The 17,800-nt window shown below is 43.1% G+C and overlaps 1 protein-coding gene across 2 annotated transcripts in view; it reads left to right on the top strand.

Annotated features, from left to right (window-relative positions):
- Positions 1 to 1,876: 1,876 nt before the first annotated feature.
- The window catches only part of LOC126267152 (alpha-tocopherol transfer protein-like), a 112,220-nt gene continuing 96,296 nt past the window's right edge, over positions 1,877 to 17,800 (top strand). The window contains exon 1 of one of the 2 annotated variants that reach the window (XM_049972090.1): positions 1,877 to 1,944. Coding sequence is in view for 1 of the 2 variants with exons in the window: in XM_049972089.1 (XP_049828046.1) it covers positions 1,954 to 2,006 (53 nt within the window). In the remaining variant the exon portion in view is untranslated. Of the gene's footprint in view, positions 2,007 to 17,800 lie in introns of both variants that reach the window. The other variant, XM_049972089.1, reaches the window with a different exon arrangement.

Here is a 17,800-nt window from a genome sequence, read left to right as displayed (position 1 = left end):
GATAAAAAGCAAACTGGACGTAAGAGTAACTGGATATGTGTTCACTTTCCATTTTTTATGGCTTTATGACGGATTAGTTACATATGCAGCTGCTTTTCCAACAATCTGGCGATACACCAAAATGATGAAACGCGTTACTGATATTAAACAACTTTGCAACCAAGACTGTTTTTATTCTGGAACAACCCAAAACCGGTTGCTGCACCGCCCTACCACAATCGAATGGAAAAAGTTTTACTTTAAATAAATACTTTACAGGCAATATTACGTTCAGACATATTATTTGTCGATCAGTATCGACACTTAAAAGTATAATCTTCAGATATTTAAAAATATTTTTGCTTGTACGTCATCTTCCATTGTCCTTCCGAGCCCGGGATCCCGGTCATCATCATTCATGGCAGTGGCGAGACTGGCCTGAGGAAAGTTTGGGAATTGGTACGGGCGCCCCACAAACCAAACACCATCACTCATAGTCCGTTCATTAGTCACACCGTGTTAACATTTTAGTGAAGAGTATATTTCAAATTACACACAGATTTGTCGCAAATAAAAATATACTAAGCTGAAATGCTGCTTAATGGAACTTAGTATGACTACATATCTTGTACTCCTCTGATGCTTGTTAAAAATGGTTCGAATGGCTCTGAGCACAATGGCACTTAACTTCTGAGGTCATCAGTCCCATAGAACGGGGACCTACTTAAACCTAAGTAACCTAAGGATACCACACACATCCATGCCCGAGGCAGGATTCGAACCTGCGACCGTAGCGGTCGCGCGGTTCGAGACTGTAGCGCCTAGAACCGCTCGGCCACTCCAGCCGGCTGCACATTTATACCGATGTTTACGTTCGCTTGACTAGTGAACCTTCTTACCCGAGTTGCATTATATGTGTCGAGTTAGAAGGCTCCAAAGTAAGCTTCGTCGTCATGTGAATGTGAACATTAGTACAAATGTGCACCTTTACTATATATTTTGTGGGTTTCATCTGACAAACATATAATGCAAAGTTCCACGAAGAGCATTTTAGCTATATATTTACTTGTGACGTTGTGACGAACCTGTTCATAATTTTATTAATTACAAATCTATGAGGAATGTGAAATATACTCTTCACTAAAATGTTAACGTGGCGTAATGAACTCACAGTGGAACATGACATTTCGGAAGATCTGAATAACAGTTGTATCTATCTAAACCGGTCAATAAATAATTTTGAATGCTCTATTTTCTATAAAAAGTTCTTTACGTTGTGGAGTCTGTCGTCCGTCAGATGCACGATTAATTGAACATTTGTGAACGGTAAAGAAAGTCTTCATTCGTACTCGTAAGTCCGCTTTCCTGTGGATGATACGCCCTTCTATAAGCGGATAGTTTTTCTGAAAATAACAGCTTCGTAGTCGTAATTAAAATACATAATTCATCCCAAGTTTCTGTCTTCATCCACATGGTAGACGTAGTGTTGTGAAATAAGATTATTCTTTTTGGAACCCAGTGTAAAATTCTGTGATTCAAAGCTGTAGTGCCGTACGTTCATTACAGCGATCCAGAGCGTCATGGCGAAATTGGTACTCTCCGTTCGGGGCTAGACAGCACCATAAATGGTCTTCAATGACCCACAAACCATTTTACATCTCTGTCTTTTACGATGAGTTAGGGTGCTGTACACGTTTGTAGTTTTGGGACGCACAAAAATTATATTGGCGCCAGTCTAGTAGAAAGGGAGCTGCTGGAGTGTAGGAGGAAAGCAGGCAGGTCGAGAGGATCGCGGACTGTGGTTAGGTGGGAGGGGCAGTGGTAGGGAGGGGGGGGGGGGGTGTTGGGGGGAAGGTAGCAGCAGCCGCGTACCTTCGAGTCAGCCGTGGCTGACCAGTAGTCTTCCGAGCCCTGCGGGGACTGCATCGCCTTAGCAACCGCCGGTAGGCAGAAAAGCTCCGCTGGGTGAGTGTGATGTTCGGATTCCGTTGCACGTTAGTTGTCGGTAGCATAACGATGTCATTGCGGTAGGTAGCCATTTAATCTAATGCTAGGTGATAAATAAATGTATGAATACCTACTATTTCTTAATTATATTTCCGTTCAGTCTGAAAGAACTGTATTGTCGTTGTGCAGCGGGATAAAATATATCAAATCAAAGTATTTTTATAGAATATTACATTAGGTTCTCTATTATTGCTGTGCAGCGGGAAAAAAATACAGCAAGGTATTTTTATAGAATATTTCATTAGGTTCAGAGCTCTCGACAAGACTATCAGCGGATTGTAGAAGGCTTATTGAGCGAAAATGCTCTGTACCGTTGCTTCTGAACACAACGCTGTCTGAACTATTTCTAGCCGTGCGAAGTGGCCGCGCGGTTTGAGGCGCTATGGCGCGCATTGCGTGGCCCCTCCCGCCGAAGGTCCTAGTCCTCCCTCGGGCATGGGTGTGTGTGTTGTTCTTAGCATCAGTTAGTTTAAGTAGTGTGTAAACCTAGGGACCGATGACCTCAGCAGTTTCGTCTCTTAGGAATTCACACACATTTGAAATATTTGACAATTATTTTCATTTCGGCTCCACATCTTTTATGTAATGTATGACTACCCCAATTACAGCTTCCAAGGTTGCCACTAAACTGATCCGTATTTCCAGAAGTAGTTATTGCCATCGTGGCTCATTATCAAGCGGTGCAAATGCGTATCAATGACATTTCCGATTAGACAAGCAAACAGTGTTAAATTACGGAAAAAATTGCTTCTTCGCACTTCTCTATGCTGTTCATTTATGGAACACAACCTACTTCCAGCTTACAGACATCATCATTTTGCAGGACAATGCTCAAGCACGTACAGTGCAAGCCGTTACTGATTTGACTGAAGTGCTATACCACCTACTGCACTCCCCTGACTTAAGGCCTCGTGAGTTCAAATCGAGTTCCAAATTGAAGGACACACTTCACGGCATTCGCTTCAGAACTGTTACAAATTCGTCGGGCAATAGATCGCGCCGCTCCTACTGTCAAGACAACTGGCACTGCTAAGAGTATCCTACGACTTCCACATCGCTGTCAGCTGGTTATACAATGCTGCTGACTACTCTGAAGGTCAGTAAGACTTTGAAATACATATCTATATTGTACGAGCTGTAAATAAATAGTTGCCACTACTGAAGTTCCAACCCTTGTATTTGCATACCAGCCGATGTTATGCGCGTGCACGAAATTATATTGACTTTCGACAATGTCTTCTCGACACTTCGCTTCTTTTGTCAGACAGTGTATAATGAACATAAAATTAATGCAGGTGGGGCGTTTATGTAGGAGAATGGTCAAATAAAGTTCTTTAGTAGTTTTAGAAATATAAGACATACTAGAGGATGGGTGAACGACATTAGATAACACATACGAGCGTCACAGATGCGAATCGCTGAATACCATAATGCGTGGAAATCTCTATACCAGTCCACTTATCCTGTAGTAAACGGTTGGCACTTTGCACGATGGACAAATTTTGTGGATACAAGAGGAGCTGCAGAATAGACCTCTTAGAAGTTCCTGTGCAACTAAGCCTGTAACAAATGCTCAAAAAAATTTCACATCCCCCAGGAGAAAGCAACTTTAAAATGTTAAGACATTTTATTTTAGGGGTATCAGATAAACTGAGGTGACAAATCATGGGATACCTCCTAATATAGTGTCGGACCTCTTTTGCCAAAGTAGTTGAACAACGCAACGTGGCATGGACTCAACAAGTCGTTGGTAGTCGCCTGCAGAAATATGGAGCCATAACTGCAAAGTGCTGCCGGTACAGGACTTTATGCACGAACTGAGCTCTCGATTATGTCCCATAACTGTTCGATGGGGTTCCTGTTTGGTGATCTGGGAGGCCAAATCATTCTCTCGAATTACTTAGAATGTTCTTCAAATCAATCACGGGCAATTGTGGCGCAGTGACATGGCATCGTTGTTTGGGAACAATGACTGCAAATGGTCTCTCAGTAGTCTAACATAACAATTTCCAGTCAATGATCAGTTCAGTTGGAACAGAGATCCCAGTCAGTTCCATGTAAACGCATCCAACACCATTTGGAGCCACCACCAGCTTGCACAGTACCTTGCTGACAACTTGAGTCCATGGCTTCATGGGATCTGAACTCCACACTCAGATTCTACCAACAGTTCTTACACACTGAAAACAGGACTCGTCTCTCCAGGCCACGGCACTCCATTCCAGAGTCCAACCGATAACCGGTATCGTCACGAGTGCTGGAAAGGCTCTGCAGTTGATGTCATGCTATCAGTAAAGGCACTCGCAACAGCGATCTGCTGCCATACTCCACGAACACCAGATTTCGCTGCACTGTCCTAACGGATACGTTCGTCGCATGTCCTACATTGATGTCTGCAATTATTTCAAGTAGTGTTGCTTGTCTGTGAACACTTACAATTCTACGCAAATGCCGCTGCTGTAGATCGTTAACAGAAGATCGTCGACCGCTGCGTTTTCCGTGATGGGAGATAATGCTTGAAATTTGGTATCCTTGGCTGTGAATCTCGGAATGTTGAATTCCCCAACGATTCCCGAAATAGAATGCGCCATGCGTTTAGCTCTAACTACGTTCCCTCGTTCAAAGTCTGTTAGTTAACGTCTTGCGGCCATAATCACGTCGGAAACATTTTCACATGAATCATCTGAGTAGATATAACAGCTCCGCCGGTACACTGCCCTTTTCTATTCCGTGAATTTTTCCGTCTCTAAAAGTTTTCTACCTTCATCGTATATAGTGTGTGAAGCCAGTAGCTCACTGTTAGTGTGTGTGTGTGTGTGTGTGTGTAAGACCTTAATCCAGTTTGTTGACCAGAGCACCATTCATTAATACCCATGTGCAGTATATATTCAATAGGCTATAATAGTTGCTTTAATAGAGAGCGCAGCGACCTTTTGTTGAACGCGATAGTTCACGTAATACCAAAATGAAGTATGTGGTCCGTAAAGATGTCCAGGGTTAGAAGTAATATTGTATTTACCGACATAACGGCCCACTAAGTAGGAATACTTATTTTCCAGTGTACGTGAACATGTGGTTCTTGAAACTGGGTGTGACATGCGGAACAGTGAAGCAGTTGCTTCGAGGACTAACGGATAAACAGTTGCCTGTACTCCGTCAGTACCCCGTGCAAATGGAAATGTTCGTATGTAGATCGGAAATATCTAGAACGGTATGAAGCATTAATCTAGGCTAAAAACTACTCATCTTTTGCATAATACATTATTAATTGAGTTTTTCTCGTAATACGTGGCAGTTATTTTGTTAAAGTTAATAACATTTTTTTTATTTAGAAGCGTACGTATAGCATTCAGGTGCGTAGTTGTTCTCAGATGTTTACTTTCGATACTGATCGTAACAGAAATACCACAGGTAATATTGATTTTTCACGGTACATGACTAGTTTTGAAAGCTATTGACGTCGTGGAAACATTGGCCTTTTGATCCGACCGTTTGAGGGTGTTCTCACATTTGCTCTATTACCGTTTCCAACGAACTACGTGAAAAGTTTGTCTCAACGTGATTGTACAGAGATAACATGATGTTGAATTTCTTAGTTTTTGGATCCAGTGAGAAAATTATATTCTTTAAATAGGGTGTTAGTACTTAAGTATAAGTAATACAGCGTTAGTCGGAAGCACCTTGTCACGATTTGTACTACACATTGTGACTTCGAATGTTGTACTTTAATGTTAGTACTTGTCCACAAATTCGTTTTCCCTTTGTTTCACCAGTCTTCTGACTGGTTTGATGCAGCCCGCCACGAATTCCTCTCACGTTCCAGCCTTTTCACCTAGGAGCAGTACTTGCAATCTACGGATGTATTCAAATCTCTTCAGTTTTCGCCCACCACAGCTCCCTCTAGTAACTTCGAAGTCATTCCATGACTTACTAACAGGTGTTCTATCATCCTGTCCCTTCTCCTTGTCTGTGTTTCCCCACATATTCCTTTCCGATTTTGCGCAGAACTTCCTTATTCCTCATTAGTCCACCTAATTTTCAACATTCGTCTGTAGAACCACATCTGTTAATGTTAGAATTCCCGTATGTTCCACTTTTCCCCAAAGTCCATGCTTCACTAGCATACAAAGCTGTACTCGAGAATTTCTTCCTCAAATTAAGGCGTATATTTGATACTAGTAGGCTTCTCTTAGCCAGTGCCAGTCTGTTTCTGATGTCCTACTTGGTCTTTCCGCCATTGCCTATTTTGCTCCCTATGTAACAGAACTTAATGTACTTCCTGACCATAAATCATGATAAGTTTGTTGCTGTTCTCACGTCTGCTACTTCTCATCACTTACGTCTTTCTTCGATTTACTCTCAGTCCATATTCTGTACTCATTAGGCTGTTCATTCCATTCAGCATTTCATGTAATTCTTCACTTTCTTTCAGGATGTCAATGTTTTTGACTTTCCTGTATGCTGAGTCAGTCCACCCGACAATCATTTGTTTTTCGATTCCTTCCCATTTTTCATGCAGCCATATTGTTTCAGCTTCCCTGCACTTCCTGTTTATTTCATTCCTCAGCCACTCGTAGTTCTCTATTCCTTAATTTCCATGAACATTTATTTACTTCCCTCTTTCATCGATCAGCCGAGGAATTTCTTCTGTTATGGTTTCTTCGCAGTTACCTTGTTTGTACCTATCGAAAAAGAAACATCTGTAGTTGCCCTTCTTAGAGAGGTCTATACTTCAATTGTAGTGCATGCTAAGCTATTCCTTATTGCTGTATCTATAGCTTTAGAGTACTTGAAGCATATCTCGTCACTCCTTACTATTTTTGTATCCTACCTCTTTCGGTATTGATTTTTCCCGACTATTGTCTTAAACGTCAGCCTACAGTTCATCAGTACTATATTGTGATCAGAGTCGACATCTGCTCCTGGGTACGCCTTACAATCCAGTATCTGATTTCGGAACGTCTTTCTCACAATGATATAATCTAAATCTTCCCGTATCACCTTTCCTTATCCAACTATACCTCCTCCTATTGTGACTCTTGAACAGATTATTCGTTATTTCTAGCTGAAATTTGTTAAAGGAATCAATTAGACTTTGTGCTGTGTTGTTCCTTATCCCGAGGCCATACTCTGCTGTAAACTTTTCTTCTACTTTTCCCCATCATTATTAGATTTTCGTCTCCCTTTACGTACTGTATTACCTTTTCAAAATCCTCATATACTTTCTCTATCTTTTAATCTTTAGCATGCGTCGTCGGCATGTATAATTGAACTGTCATTGTCGGTGTTGGTTTGATGTCCATTCTGACATGTAGCACCCTACCACGAAACTGTTCACAGTAACATACTCTCTGCCCTACCTTCCTATTTATAACTAATCCTACTCCCGTTATATCATTTTCCGCTGCTGTTGATATTACCTTATACTCATATGACCAGCAATATTTGTCTTCTTTCCATTTCACTTCACGGACCCCTATAGATTGAGGCTGTGCATTTCCCTTCAGATTTTCTAACTTTCCTACCACGTTCAAGCATTTAACATTCCTCGCCCAGACTCTTAGAACGTTATCCTTTCATTGGTTATTCAATCTTTTTCTCATGGTTACCTTCCCCCTTCGCCGCTCCCCTCCTTCATCCCCCCCCCCCCCGCCCCCGCCCCCATCCCCACACAGCCACCACCACTATGGAAATCCGAATGATGGGGGACTACCCCGGATCTTTCGACAGTGGAGAGAATATGATGACACTTTTGCAATTACAGGCAGATAGAAGATAGAAGTTGCGTGTCGTTAATGCAGTTGTTTCCATTGCCTTCTGAAATTTCATAACGTTGATCATTGTTGGTTCTTCCGCCTTTAGGGGCAGTTTCCAACTCCAAGGAGGAGTGTCTTGAAATTCTGTCGGCTTCTCCGGCCTCTTTGACAATGCCGTTGGTGGTATAAGGGGGACTTCTTCGGCCTCCAATGCCGATTATTAATCAAAATTTAAGCGGTGGCGTGTTTCGAACCTGGGACTGAGGGCGCTTTCGTTGCTACTCAAAGACGTTACCCCATTTTCTTTCTTTTTATTTCATTTTGTTCGTTATTGGTCGTTGTATTTCATAGTGGTGGACGTCCCACGACGCTTGTTAAAGTTTGTCGTTGATCCATTAACTCAGCTTCTTATTACAGGGGGCAGCTAACACACTGATTGAAGACGAAGAGTTACGGTGACCAGTAGACAACGGTGGTTTACTGCTTTCATTTTCTTATATGCTCTGAACTAGCTACGCAAACCCTTACGCTTAATGCGGCGATTCATGCTGTGAATCTTTAAGCAGACACGAATCGTGCAGTGTTCAGCTCAATAGCTAGATCCTCTACCTGTGTGTGTGTGTGTGTGTGTGTGTGTGTGTGTGTGTGTGTCGAGTGTAACGCATCAGATACTGATGACGGCAAGTAACTTTTATGGAAGGATTGGGACTTAGTACGCAGAATCGTTAGGACGACGTGTTGGCAGCTCGTCTGATTTCTCAATCCAACGTTAATGACCTGGTGGCCGGCGTGCTAGCGGCAACGTCCGTTCGTTCTTGCACTCTTGGTACTGGAGTTAGCCAAGGTGAGGCAGCGGTCGGCGGAAGGCACTCGGAGCTATTACACAGAAATAACGACATAATTGTGACACATACTGTGCTGCTCTCAAGCTCACGGAAACTGTGGTCAGATGTTTCAGTGATGAATACTATACATTATCACTAACATAAAAGGTCCAGTCAGATTGAAACGACCTCTGAATGTCCTGAATAACCGGCTTTTACGGCGCAGACGCGGAGGAAGCGTGTCACTGAGGTTCTGGAAGATCCAGACAGGGATCTGAAGTCATGTCGACTGCAGTGCCATTGTCAGGTGCGCTCGGTTTCTCGGTTGAGGAACAATTCCGCACACAACCCGATCGTGTTGGCCTCACAGGTTCTCGATTGGATTGAAACTTGGGGAGTACACTAAACTCAACCAGGTTCTCTTCGAACCATGCGCTTACTCTGCGGGCTGGTTGAAAGGTTACATTGTCCTGCTGGTAGATACCATCATGCGGAGGAAAAAAAAATTGCCTGTAAGGGTGGACATGGTCCCCAAGGACAGATACACCCTTGCGTCGATTCAGTATGTCTTCCAGAGTAACGTCACCCAGGGCTTGGTACGAAAACATTCCCCATATCGTAACGCTTTATGCATCAGCCTGAACCAATGGGACGATTTTTGCAGGACCGTACACATCTACATCTACATCCATACTCTGCAAGCCACCTGACGGTGTGTGGCGGAGGGTACCCTGCGTACCACTATCGTTTCTCCCTTCTATTCCAGTCTCGTATTGTCTGTGTGGGCTCTAATCTCTCTGATTTTATCCTCATGATCTCTTCGCGAGATATACGCAGGAGGGAGCAATATACTGCTTGACTCTTCGGTGAAGGTATGTTCTCGAAACTTTAACAAAAGCCCGTACCGGGCTGCTGAGCGTCTCTCCTGCAGAGTCTTCCACTGGAGTTTATCTATCATCTCTGTAACGCTTTCGCGATTACTAAATGATACTGTAATGAAGCGCGCTGCTCTCCGTTGGATCTTCTCTATCTCTTCTATCAACCCTATCTGGTGCGGATCCCACACTGCTGAGCAGTATTCAAGCAGTGGGCGAACAAGCGTACTGTAACCTACTTCCATTGTTTTCGGATTGCATTTCCTTAGGATTCTTCCAATGAATCTCAGTGTGGCATCTGCTTTACCGACGATCAACTTTATATGATCATTCCACTTTAAAGCACTCCTAATGCGTACTCCCAGATAATTTATGGAATTAACTGCTTCCAATTGCTAACCTGCTATTTTGTATCTAAATGATATGGGATCTTTTTTTCTATGTATTCGCAGCACATTACACGTGTCTGCATTGAGATTCAATTGCCATTCCCTGCACAATGCGTCAATTCGCTGCAGATCCTCCTGCATTTCAGAACAATTTTCCATTGTTACAACCTCTCGATACACCATAGCATCATCTGCAAAAAGCCTCAGTGAACTTCCGATGTCATCCACCAGGTCATTTATGTATATTGTGAATAGCAACGGTCCAATGACACTCCCCTGCGGCACACCTGAAATCACTCTTACTTCGGAAGACTTCTCTCCGTTGAGAATGACATGCTGCGTTCTGTTATCTAGGAACTCTTCAATCCAATCAAAAAATAGGTCTGATAGTCCATACGTTCTTACTTTGTTCATTAAACGACTGTGGGGAAATGTATCGAACGCGTTGCGGAAGTCAAGAAACACGGCATCTACCTGTGAACCAGTGTCTATGGCCCTCTGAGTCTCGTGGACGAATAGCGTTAGCTCGGTTTAACACGACCGTCTTTTTCGAAACCGATGCTGATTCCTACAGAGTAGATTTCTACTCTCCAGAAATGTCATTACACTCGAACATAATACGTGTTCCAAAATTCTATAACTGATCGACGTTAGAGAATAGGTCTATAGTTCTGCTCATCTGTTCGACGTCCCTTCTTGAAAACGGGGATGACTTGTGCCCTTTTCCAATCCCTTCGAACGCCTCACTGTTCTAGAGACCTACGGTATACCGCTGCAAAAAGGGAGGCACGTTCCTCCTCGTACTCTGTGTAAAATCGAATTGGTATCCCATCAGGTCCAGCGGCGTTTCCTCTTTTGACCGATTTCAATTGTTTCTCTATCCTTCTGTCGTCTATTTCGATATCTACCATTTTGTCATCTGTGCGACATCTAGAGAAGGAAGCACAGTGCAGTCTTCCTCTGTGAAACAGCTTTGGAAAAAGACATTTAGTATTTCGGCCTTTAGTCTGTCATCCTCTGTTTCAGTACCACTTTGGTCACACCGTGTCTGGCCATTTTGTTATGATCCACCTACCACTTTGACACAGGACCAAAATTTCCTAGGATTTTCTGTCAAGTCAGTACATAGAACTTTACTTTCGAATTCATTGAACGCTTCTCACATAGCTCTCCTCACACTACTTTTTTCTTCGCGTAATTTTTGTTTGTCTGCACGGCTTTGGCTATGTTTATGTTTGCTGTGAAGTTCCCTTTGCTTCCGCATCAGTTTTCTAACTCGGTTGTTGTACCACGGTGGCTCTTTTCCATCTCTTACGATCTTGCTTGGCACATACTCATCTAACGCATATTGTACGATGGTTTTGAACTTTGTCCACTGATCCTCAACACTATCTGTACTTGAGACAAAACTTTTGTGTTGAGCCGTCAGGTACTCTGTAATCTGCTTTTTCACACTTTTGCGAAACAGAAAAGTCTTCCTACCTTTTTTAACATTTCTATTTATGGCTGAAATCATCGATGCGGTAACAGCTTTATTATCGCGTATTCCCTGTTATGCATTAACTGTTTCAAATAGTTCGGGTCTGTTTGCCAGCAGAATGTCTAATATGTTTTCGCCACGAGTCGGCTCTCTGTTTAACTGCTCAGTGTAGTTTTCACACCAAAGGCTATCTGTCCAATGGAGCAGAAAAACTGATCCATCTGAAAAGACCACTCAGTGGACGCCTAACTGCGGTAGAGGCGTGCAAAAACCAGCCTTCGTAACCGACGAATAACAAGCAGTATGAATGCCTCCCGCGGAGGACCATACGCAGTAAAGTTCGATGAACGATCGTTAGTTCTCCCGGAGCCTGTCATCTATGGCCCTTGGTGCACCACAGTTACCTCTGCGCCAGTTTCGGATAATGCCATTTTGCATGCACGATATATTTTAAAAATGGTCCAAATACCTCTGAGCACAATTGGATTTAAGATCTGAGGTAATCAGTCCCCTAGAACGTAGAACTGCTTAAACTTAACTAACCTAAGGACCATCACACACATCCATGCCCGAGGCAGGATTCGAACCTGCGACCGTAGCAGTCGCACGGTTCCGGACTTTTAGCGCCTAGAACCGATCGGCTGGCGATATATTTTAACCACGGCGGCATGCGAACAGTTTACAAATTTATCCGCTACGGAAATGCTTCCACCCTTGGTCCGAAAGTCGATGATCATTCCCTTCCTGTCCTCCCGACGTGTTTTATATGCCCTCCACTGCTAGTGGTGGGATTTGTGATGGCCACATTGAAGTAGAAGTGTGTATACAAACAACATTCACCAGGACATGCGTGGAGACATAAATGTTGAGTGCTGCCTACCACAACTTTTGCATAGCACAACAGAGAACTGTATTAAGTACTGTATAGGAAGTTTCTACATCTATTATGGGATAGTTTGAATTTCTTCCTCAAATATTTCGGTAATGGAAGGGTGGTGTTACCTTCCTTCCACAGTTATCCGGGTAACTTGCTTATTTCCACTGCTGCTTTGTCTTCCTCTTCATAATCTCAGTACCGGTTCTGTGGTGTGCTATAGTAATTGTTGACACACTTTCGAATTATTACTTCGTATATTTCCCAATTGTAACAACCCAATATTCTATTGTTATGCTTGAATATCGGTACTAGACGTTCCTGTGTGCACACATTGACCTCTTGGAAGTTACAGTATCCTGCGATGATGTTGATGCTCTGCATAGTGTAACAACAGTAAGGCCACGAGCCTTTGAAGAATCTAATGCCCATTTACAAAACCGCTTCAAACATCTGATTACAAATGAGATAAAGTGTTAAAAATTTGATTTTAAGCATGCAAGTGAGAAAAAAACTGGGAAAGGTTTCAAATTATGATTGTTTGTGGAAGTCACCAAGTGCTCTTATCATCAAATATTAGTAATTTTCGCTACATTTTAGGCAGAAATTGGTTTTTCAAGAATGTCAATATTTCAGACTTAATATCTCCTGAACTACGACTCGTTCAATAATACAATTTTTCAAGGTGCATTTGGTGGTATACGTGGTATGCTGTGTGCAAAAGTTCAATTCTGTTCTGTGAGCTCCTCTCTGGTGCGCGAACCCGCGTGAGGCCTTCCGTTGTCATGGGGAAGGAAAAGTTCGTTTGCATTTTCGTGGCATCATACATGCTGAAGTGCTTTTTCATTTTCCTGAGGTTAGCGCAACACACTCAAGACTTGATGTTTGCAACATGAGGGAGGATATTGCACAGAACGACCACTTCACTGTCCCAGAAGACCGTTGCCATGAATACCATGTGAGGTTGCGACTTTGAACCTTTTCCTTGGAGGAGAGGTGGTGCGGCGCCATTCCAGTAATTGCCGTTTTGTTTCCGGCTGGAGGTGATGAACCAGTGTTTCACCACCTGTCGTGATGGTTGACAAATAATGGTCACTGTGAGTCTAGTAACGCGGAAGCAGTTCCGCACGGATTGTCCTTCGTTGCTCTTTATGGTCTTCTGTTACGCGGCGAGGAATTCAGCGGGCACATACATTTGAGTACCCCAAACTGGTGGACGAGTGTTTCTACCAACAGAGACCCTCAGTTGAGCAGCGAGCTGTCTGATTGTGACGATCACCTTGAATAAGTATGTCCGTACGTTCCGTCATTGCAGGTAAGACCACTGTGTGCGGTCTGCCGGCGCGCGGGAAATCGGTCACGTTTACGGAACCTTGTAGAGTGGACAGGCGCCTCGCGCAACGACTCGTCGTGCTTTTTTTCATTAACAGGTCTTCTGTATATATTCTAACAGCGCCTATGAATATCTGCTAGGCTCAGGTTTTCCGCCAAAAGAAGCTCGGTGACAGCTCTCTGCTTTCGGCTCACCTCGGTTCCAGATTTTTTTAAAAAAATCTACATACAGCGCCGCCATCTATCGGAAATTCGTGAAACTAAATGGCTGAAGTAGGAATATTCCACGACGTCTTACAATAAAATCCACTACCTTTCAACCGAAATTGTATGAGAATAAAACGTGTTGCACTACTTACTGAACACCGTACAACTGCATGCCTCTTATTGAGTAGATTATGACAGTACTTCAAAATCTTACATTCGGTCAATAATTACCAAAATACGAGTATAAAATTTTTCTTCCCCTTTAAGCCTTTAGACAGGCAACGTGCAACTGGTACTGCGATATTCAGGATAGCGGTTTAATAGTATGGATTGCATATGGTGATCATTATCTTCATTCGACACTTCAAAAAAATACTTGTCTTTATGATGACAATGATGTGTTAGTAATCCATTCTTTGTGTTTCGAATGAAGGAGGGAAGTGTGTAATAGGAAGAGAGAGGGACAGATTCCTGTCAAACTGTACCAAGGGGAAACAGAGTTCAACTTTCACATGCGAGTGACGAATTAAAATCATATGTGCCGCAGGCCGTAATTTCTTGAGAAACTAGATCGAAGATACTGCCGCAATGTCGCCTGATAACTTGCGTCACGCCACACGCACCACTATTCTCGAGGTCGAAACAAAAAAAAAAAAAAAAAATACAAATACTAAGTGGCTACCTCCAGTTCTTGCGTCATCGATTTATACACTCACGTTCAGAAAAAAACAGAACATCTTCAAGTACTGGACAGGTCGTTCGTATTCGCGAGACAAGTACATCAGTATGTCCTGTAGAACTGATTAGCAAATGAACCACGTCAGCTTGCAGGTTCAAGGTCAACATCGATACCGCGGCGCAACCGGTAAAATGTGCGTACTGCTCTTGTTGCCGCTATAAACTGAAGGTAAAGGATCAGTGTGACTTGAGCAGACGTGTGGGATGCCTCCAAGACTAATGTGTTTGCAAGAGGGCGCCGTCTACCATGAGAGAATGTGATGCACCCATCCGGGAAAATGCTACTCGTGACGTACGAAGTGTTTCGGCAGTAAACGGCTGTGTTCAGAATGGTTCCTGGAAGGCCGTAGAACACAACGAGATGGATCAGGTCGCACCACCCAGACAACCCCTCATAAGATCGACACCTCATCCGAATGGCACTCCAGGACAGATCTGCGTCCTCTTCGGCTCTGGCCCAACAGTGTAAAGAAACCTTCACTGTCAGGGGTGACAGTCCGTCGCCGTTTATTGCGGCACGGTTTACGTGCGCGTCATCTAATTCTCCGTCTACCTTTGATGAACGTGCAGAACCATGGTAGACGGCAATGGTGTATGGAATGACATCACTGGGGACAGGAATGACATCAGAAACTGCTTCTGGACGAATCAAGGTTCTGTTTATTTGAAAATGGCCACCGTCTGGCCCGCCGTAGACAGAGGGATGGCATCATAGTGACTGAATTCGTTCAAGACATTCAGCGTCAACTCAAGGCCTTATGGTGTGGGCTGCCACTAGATACAACCACAAATCACAGTTGGTGCGTTTCCAGGGCAACGTGACCAGTGTCACCTCCGTGAATGACATACTGCGACTCGTAGCTATACCTATTCTTCACAACACCCCTGACGCCACTTATCAACAAGGCAATGCACACCACCAGTTGCTGCCTTCTTGGTGTCACAGAATTTCAGCATTTAGCCATGGCCCGTCAGACCGCCAGACTTGTCAAAAGGTGCAAATGGCTCTGAACACTACGGGACTTAACATCTGAGGTCATCAGTCCCCTAGAACTTACAACTACTTAAACCTAACTAACCTAAGGACATCACACTCATCCATGGCCGAGGTAGGATTCGAACCTGCGACCGTAGCAGTCGCACGGTTCCAAACTGAAGTGCCTAGAACTACTCAGCCTTCGCGGCTGGCACCAGACTTGTCGCCAATATTAAATGTGTGTCGTATGGTGTAACAACGGGTGCAGTGCTGTGACCCAATGCCAATCACCACAGATGAACTTTGGAACCAGGTGAATGCAGCGTCGATGACCATACCACAGGACGTTATTCGCGCCTTATACGCGTCGGCTTTCACGCACGGAACAAGTTATCAGGGCCCCTGGCGATCTATGTGCCTATTAGGTAACATGCTGAACCTAGTTGACTGAAATGCTAATAAAAAAAATTTGTGTAAAATTTTATGGGACTTCACTGCTAAGGTCATCAGTCCCTAAGCTTACACACTAAACCCAAATTATCCTAAGGACAAACACACACATCCACGCACCAGGGGGGGACTCGAACCTCCGCCGGGACAGGCCGAAATGCTAAACATTTCTGCAGCACATACTAAGGTAAGTGTCCTGTGAACGAACGTACTACCTGTAGTCGTTCAGGGCGTTCTGATTTTTCTGAACATGAGTGTACTAACTTCGATTCAAATGGCTGTTCGAAACAGACAGTTGGACACTTACAGCTTCAAGAATGTGGGGAATGTTTCACTTTATATTCAGAATGATAAAATCATACTCCGATGATACCATTGAAACGTCACTTGTTTGTAATGCGGCACGCTGGTTTAAAATGTTGCAGTCGAAAACATTCTGACAGAGTACGAAGTGAGAAACTCATACACAAAATGTGTTTACTATGAAGAGCGGAGAACGGGTCCTTAATGACCTTTAACGGCGGCTGATTACGTGTGCTGAGGTAACGGCTGCTTTCCAAGGTGACCTCAATCGCTTCGTTTAAGTACAAGAATTTTTGCCAACAATAATCACAGGAGATAAAGCAGAAAAGGAAATAATCCAGAAAAGTTACTTCGTCTGTATAATGGTGTTCTTAATCCTAAAGATACTGAGTGCAGTATATCCCTAACAGTTTGAAGGGGTTGAGTAGTCCGTAATAACGGTAGATCTTAACATTACGAATGTATCATTTACTCCTCTGTTAAATGCGTTTGTAGCGAACGTGTAATTTCTTCGTACTGCAGTGACTCAACATTTATAAAATCATAAATCACAATCTGAAATATCTCCTTGACTGACATTTACATAGATTGTATATATAGAATGGACCGAGGGGTGTGTTAAACATAAATTTCGAAACACATTGAGGTGCAACTACTCCTTTCCTGGTGCCGCGACATTAGTTTCAAATTATTTCGAAATCGGAAATTGTGTTATCTGTTACCAGTGTTTCCTTATTTTATAAGATTGTGTGTTATCTGGCAGGTAAAATTGTTTTTGAACGGGGGAGCTCCGCATTTAATGGTTGTAGTTCTTGTAATAATAGCTACAGCTGTTCTTATGCTAAATGTATATACCTCTCATTTATCTGACAGCGAAAACAGTAATTCGTTCTCCTTTGTCAGGTGAGGAACTTCTGGACTTTCACGGGATAGACGATCGTGGAGAGATACTCCAGACTTCCGCTGCAGGCCGCAAGAGCAACACACAGCTATTTAGGAATGTCGGCAAAACATCATCAACGGCTGGCATAGTCTTTAGTCATCATCACCTTTTTCTGCACTTCAGTGCATAGGCAACAAGCCTGTTCCGACTTCACATAATCAAACTCCATCTCTATCTCGGCCGTCCCATACCTCTTCCTCCTGAGGTCTTGCATTTGTTTACAGCGGCTAAAATTCTGTCTTCATTCGTCTGCTTGAGGTCTCCATTCTTTCCGATATTCTCCAATCTTATCATTTAAATTATAAATTCGCAATCCTGCCAAGATATCATCAGTTTTTTATGTGGATGCTCCTTGAGCAACTTTTAATTTTTAAAAATAGCATTTCTGCTGACTGTGTGTTATTTTTATCTCTTTCTATAAATCCAGAGTTCGCTGCCACAAAGTAACAAAGGCACCGTCATTGCTTTACACAGTGTTAGGCTTTTCTAGCATTATTTCTCAAATTTTTGTTTCTAGTTGCTAGTACATGTTGGAAGTTGTTGATTTTCTTTTGTATGTCTTTATCTACATACATTCTTACGTCGATGACTTTATAACTGGAAGAGACTTGTTCGAGTATCTTATTTTCAATAGCTGCCTTAGATCAAACTGGGAAATTTCCCTAGT

This window comes from Schistocerca gregaria, chromosome 4 (genome assembly GCF_023897955.1).
Source record: "Schistocerca gregaria isolate iqSchGreg1 chromosome 4, iqSchGreg1.2, whole genome shotgun sequence".
Lineage (NCBI taxonomy): Eukaryota > Metazoa > Arthropoda > Insecta > Orthoptera > Acrididae > Schistocerca > Schistocerca gregaria.
This window is presented reverse-complemented; position numbering and strand designations above follow the sequence as displayed.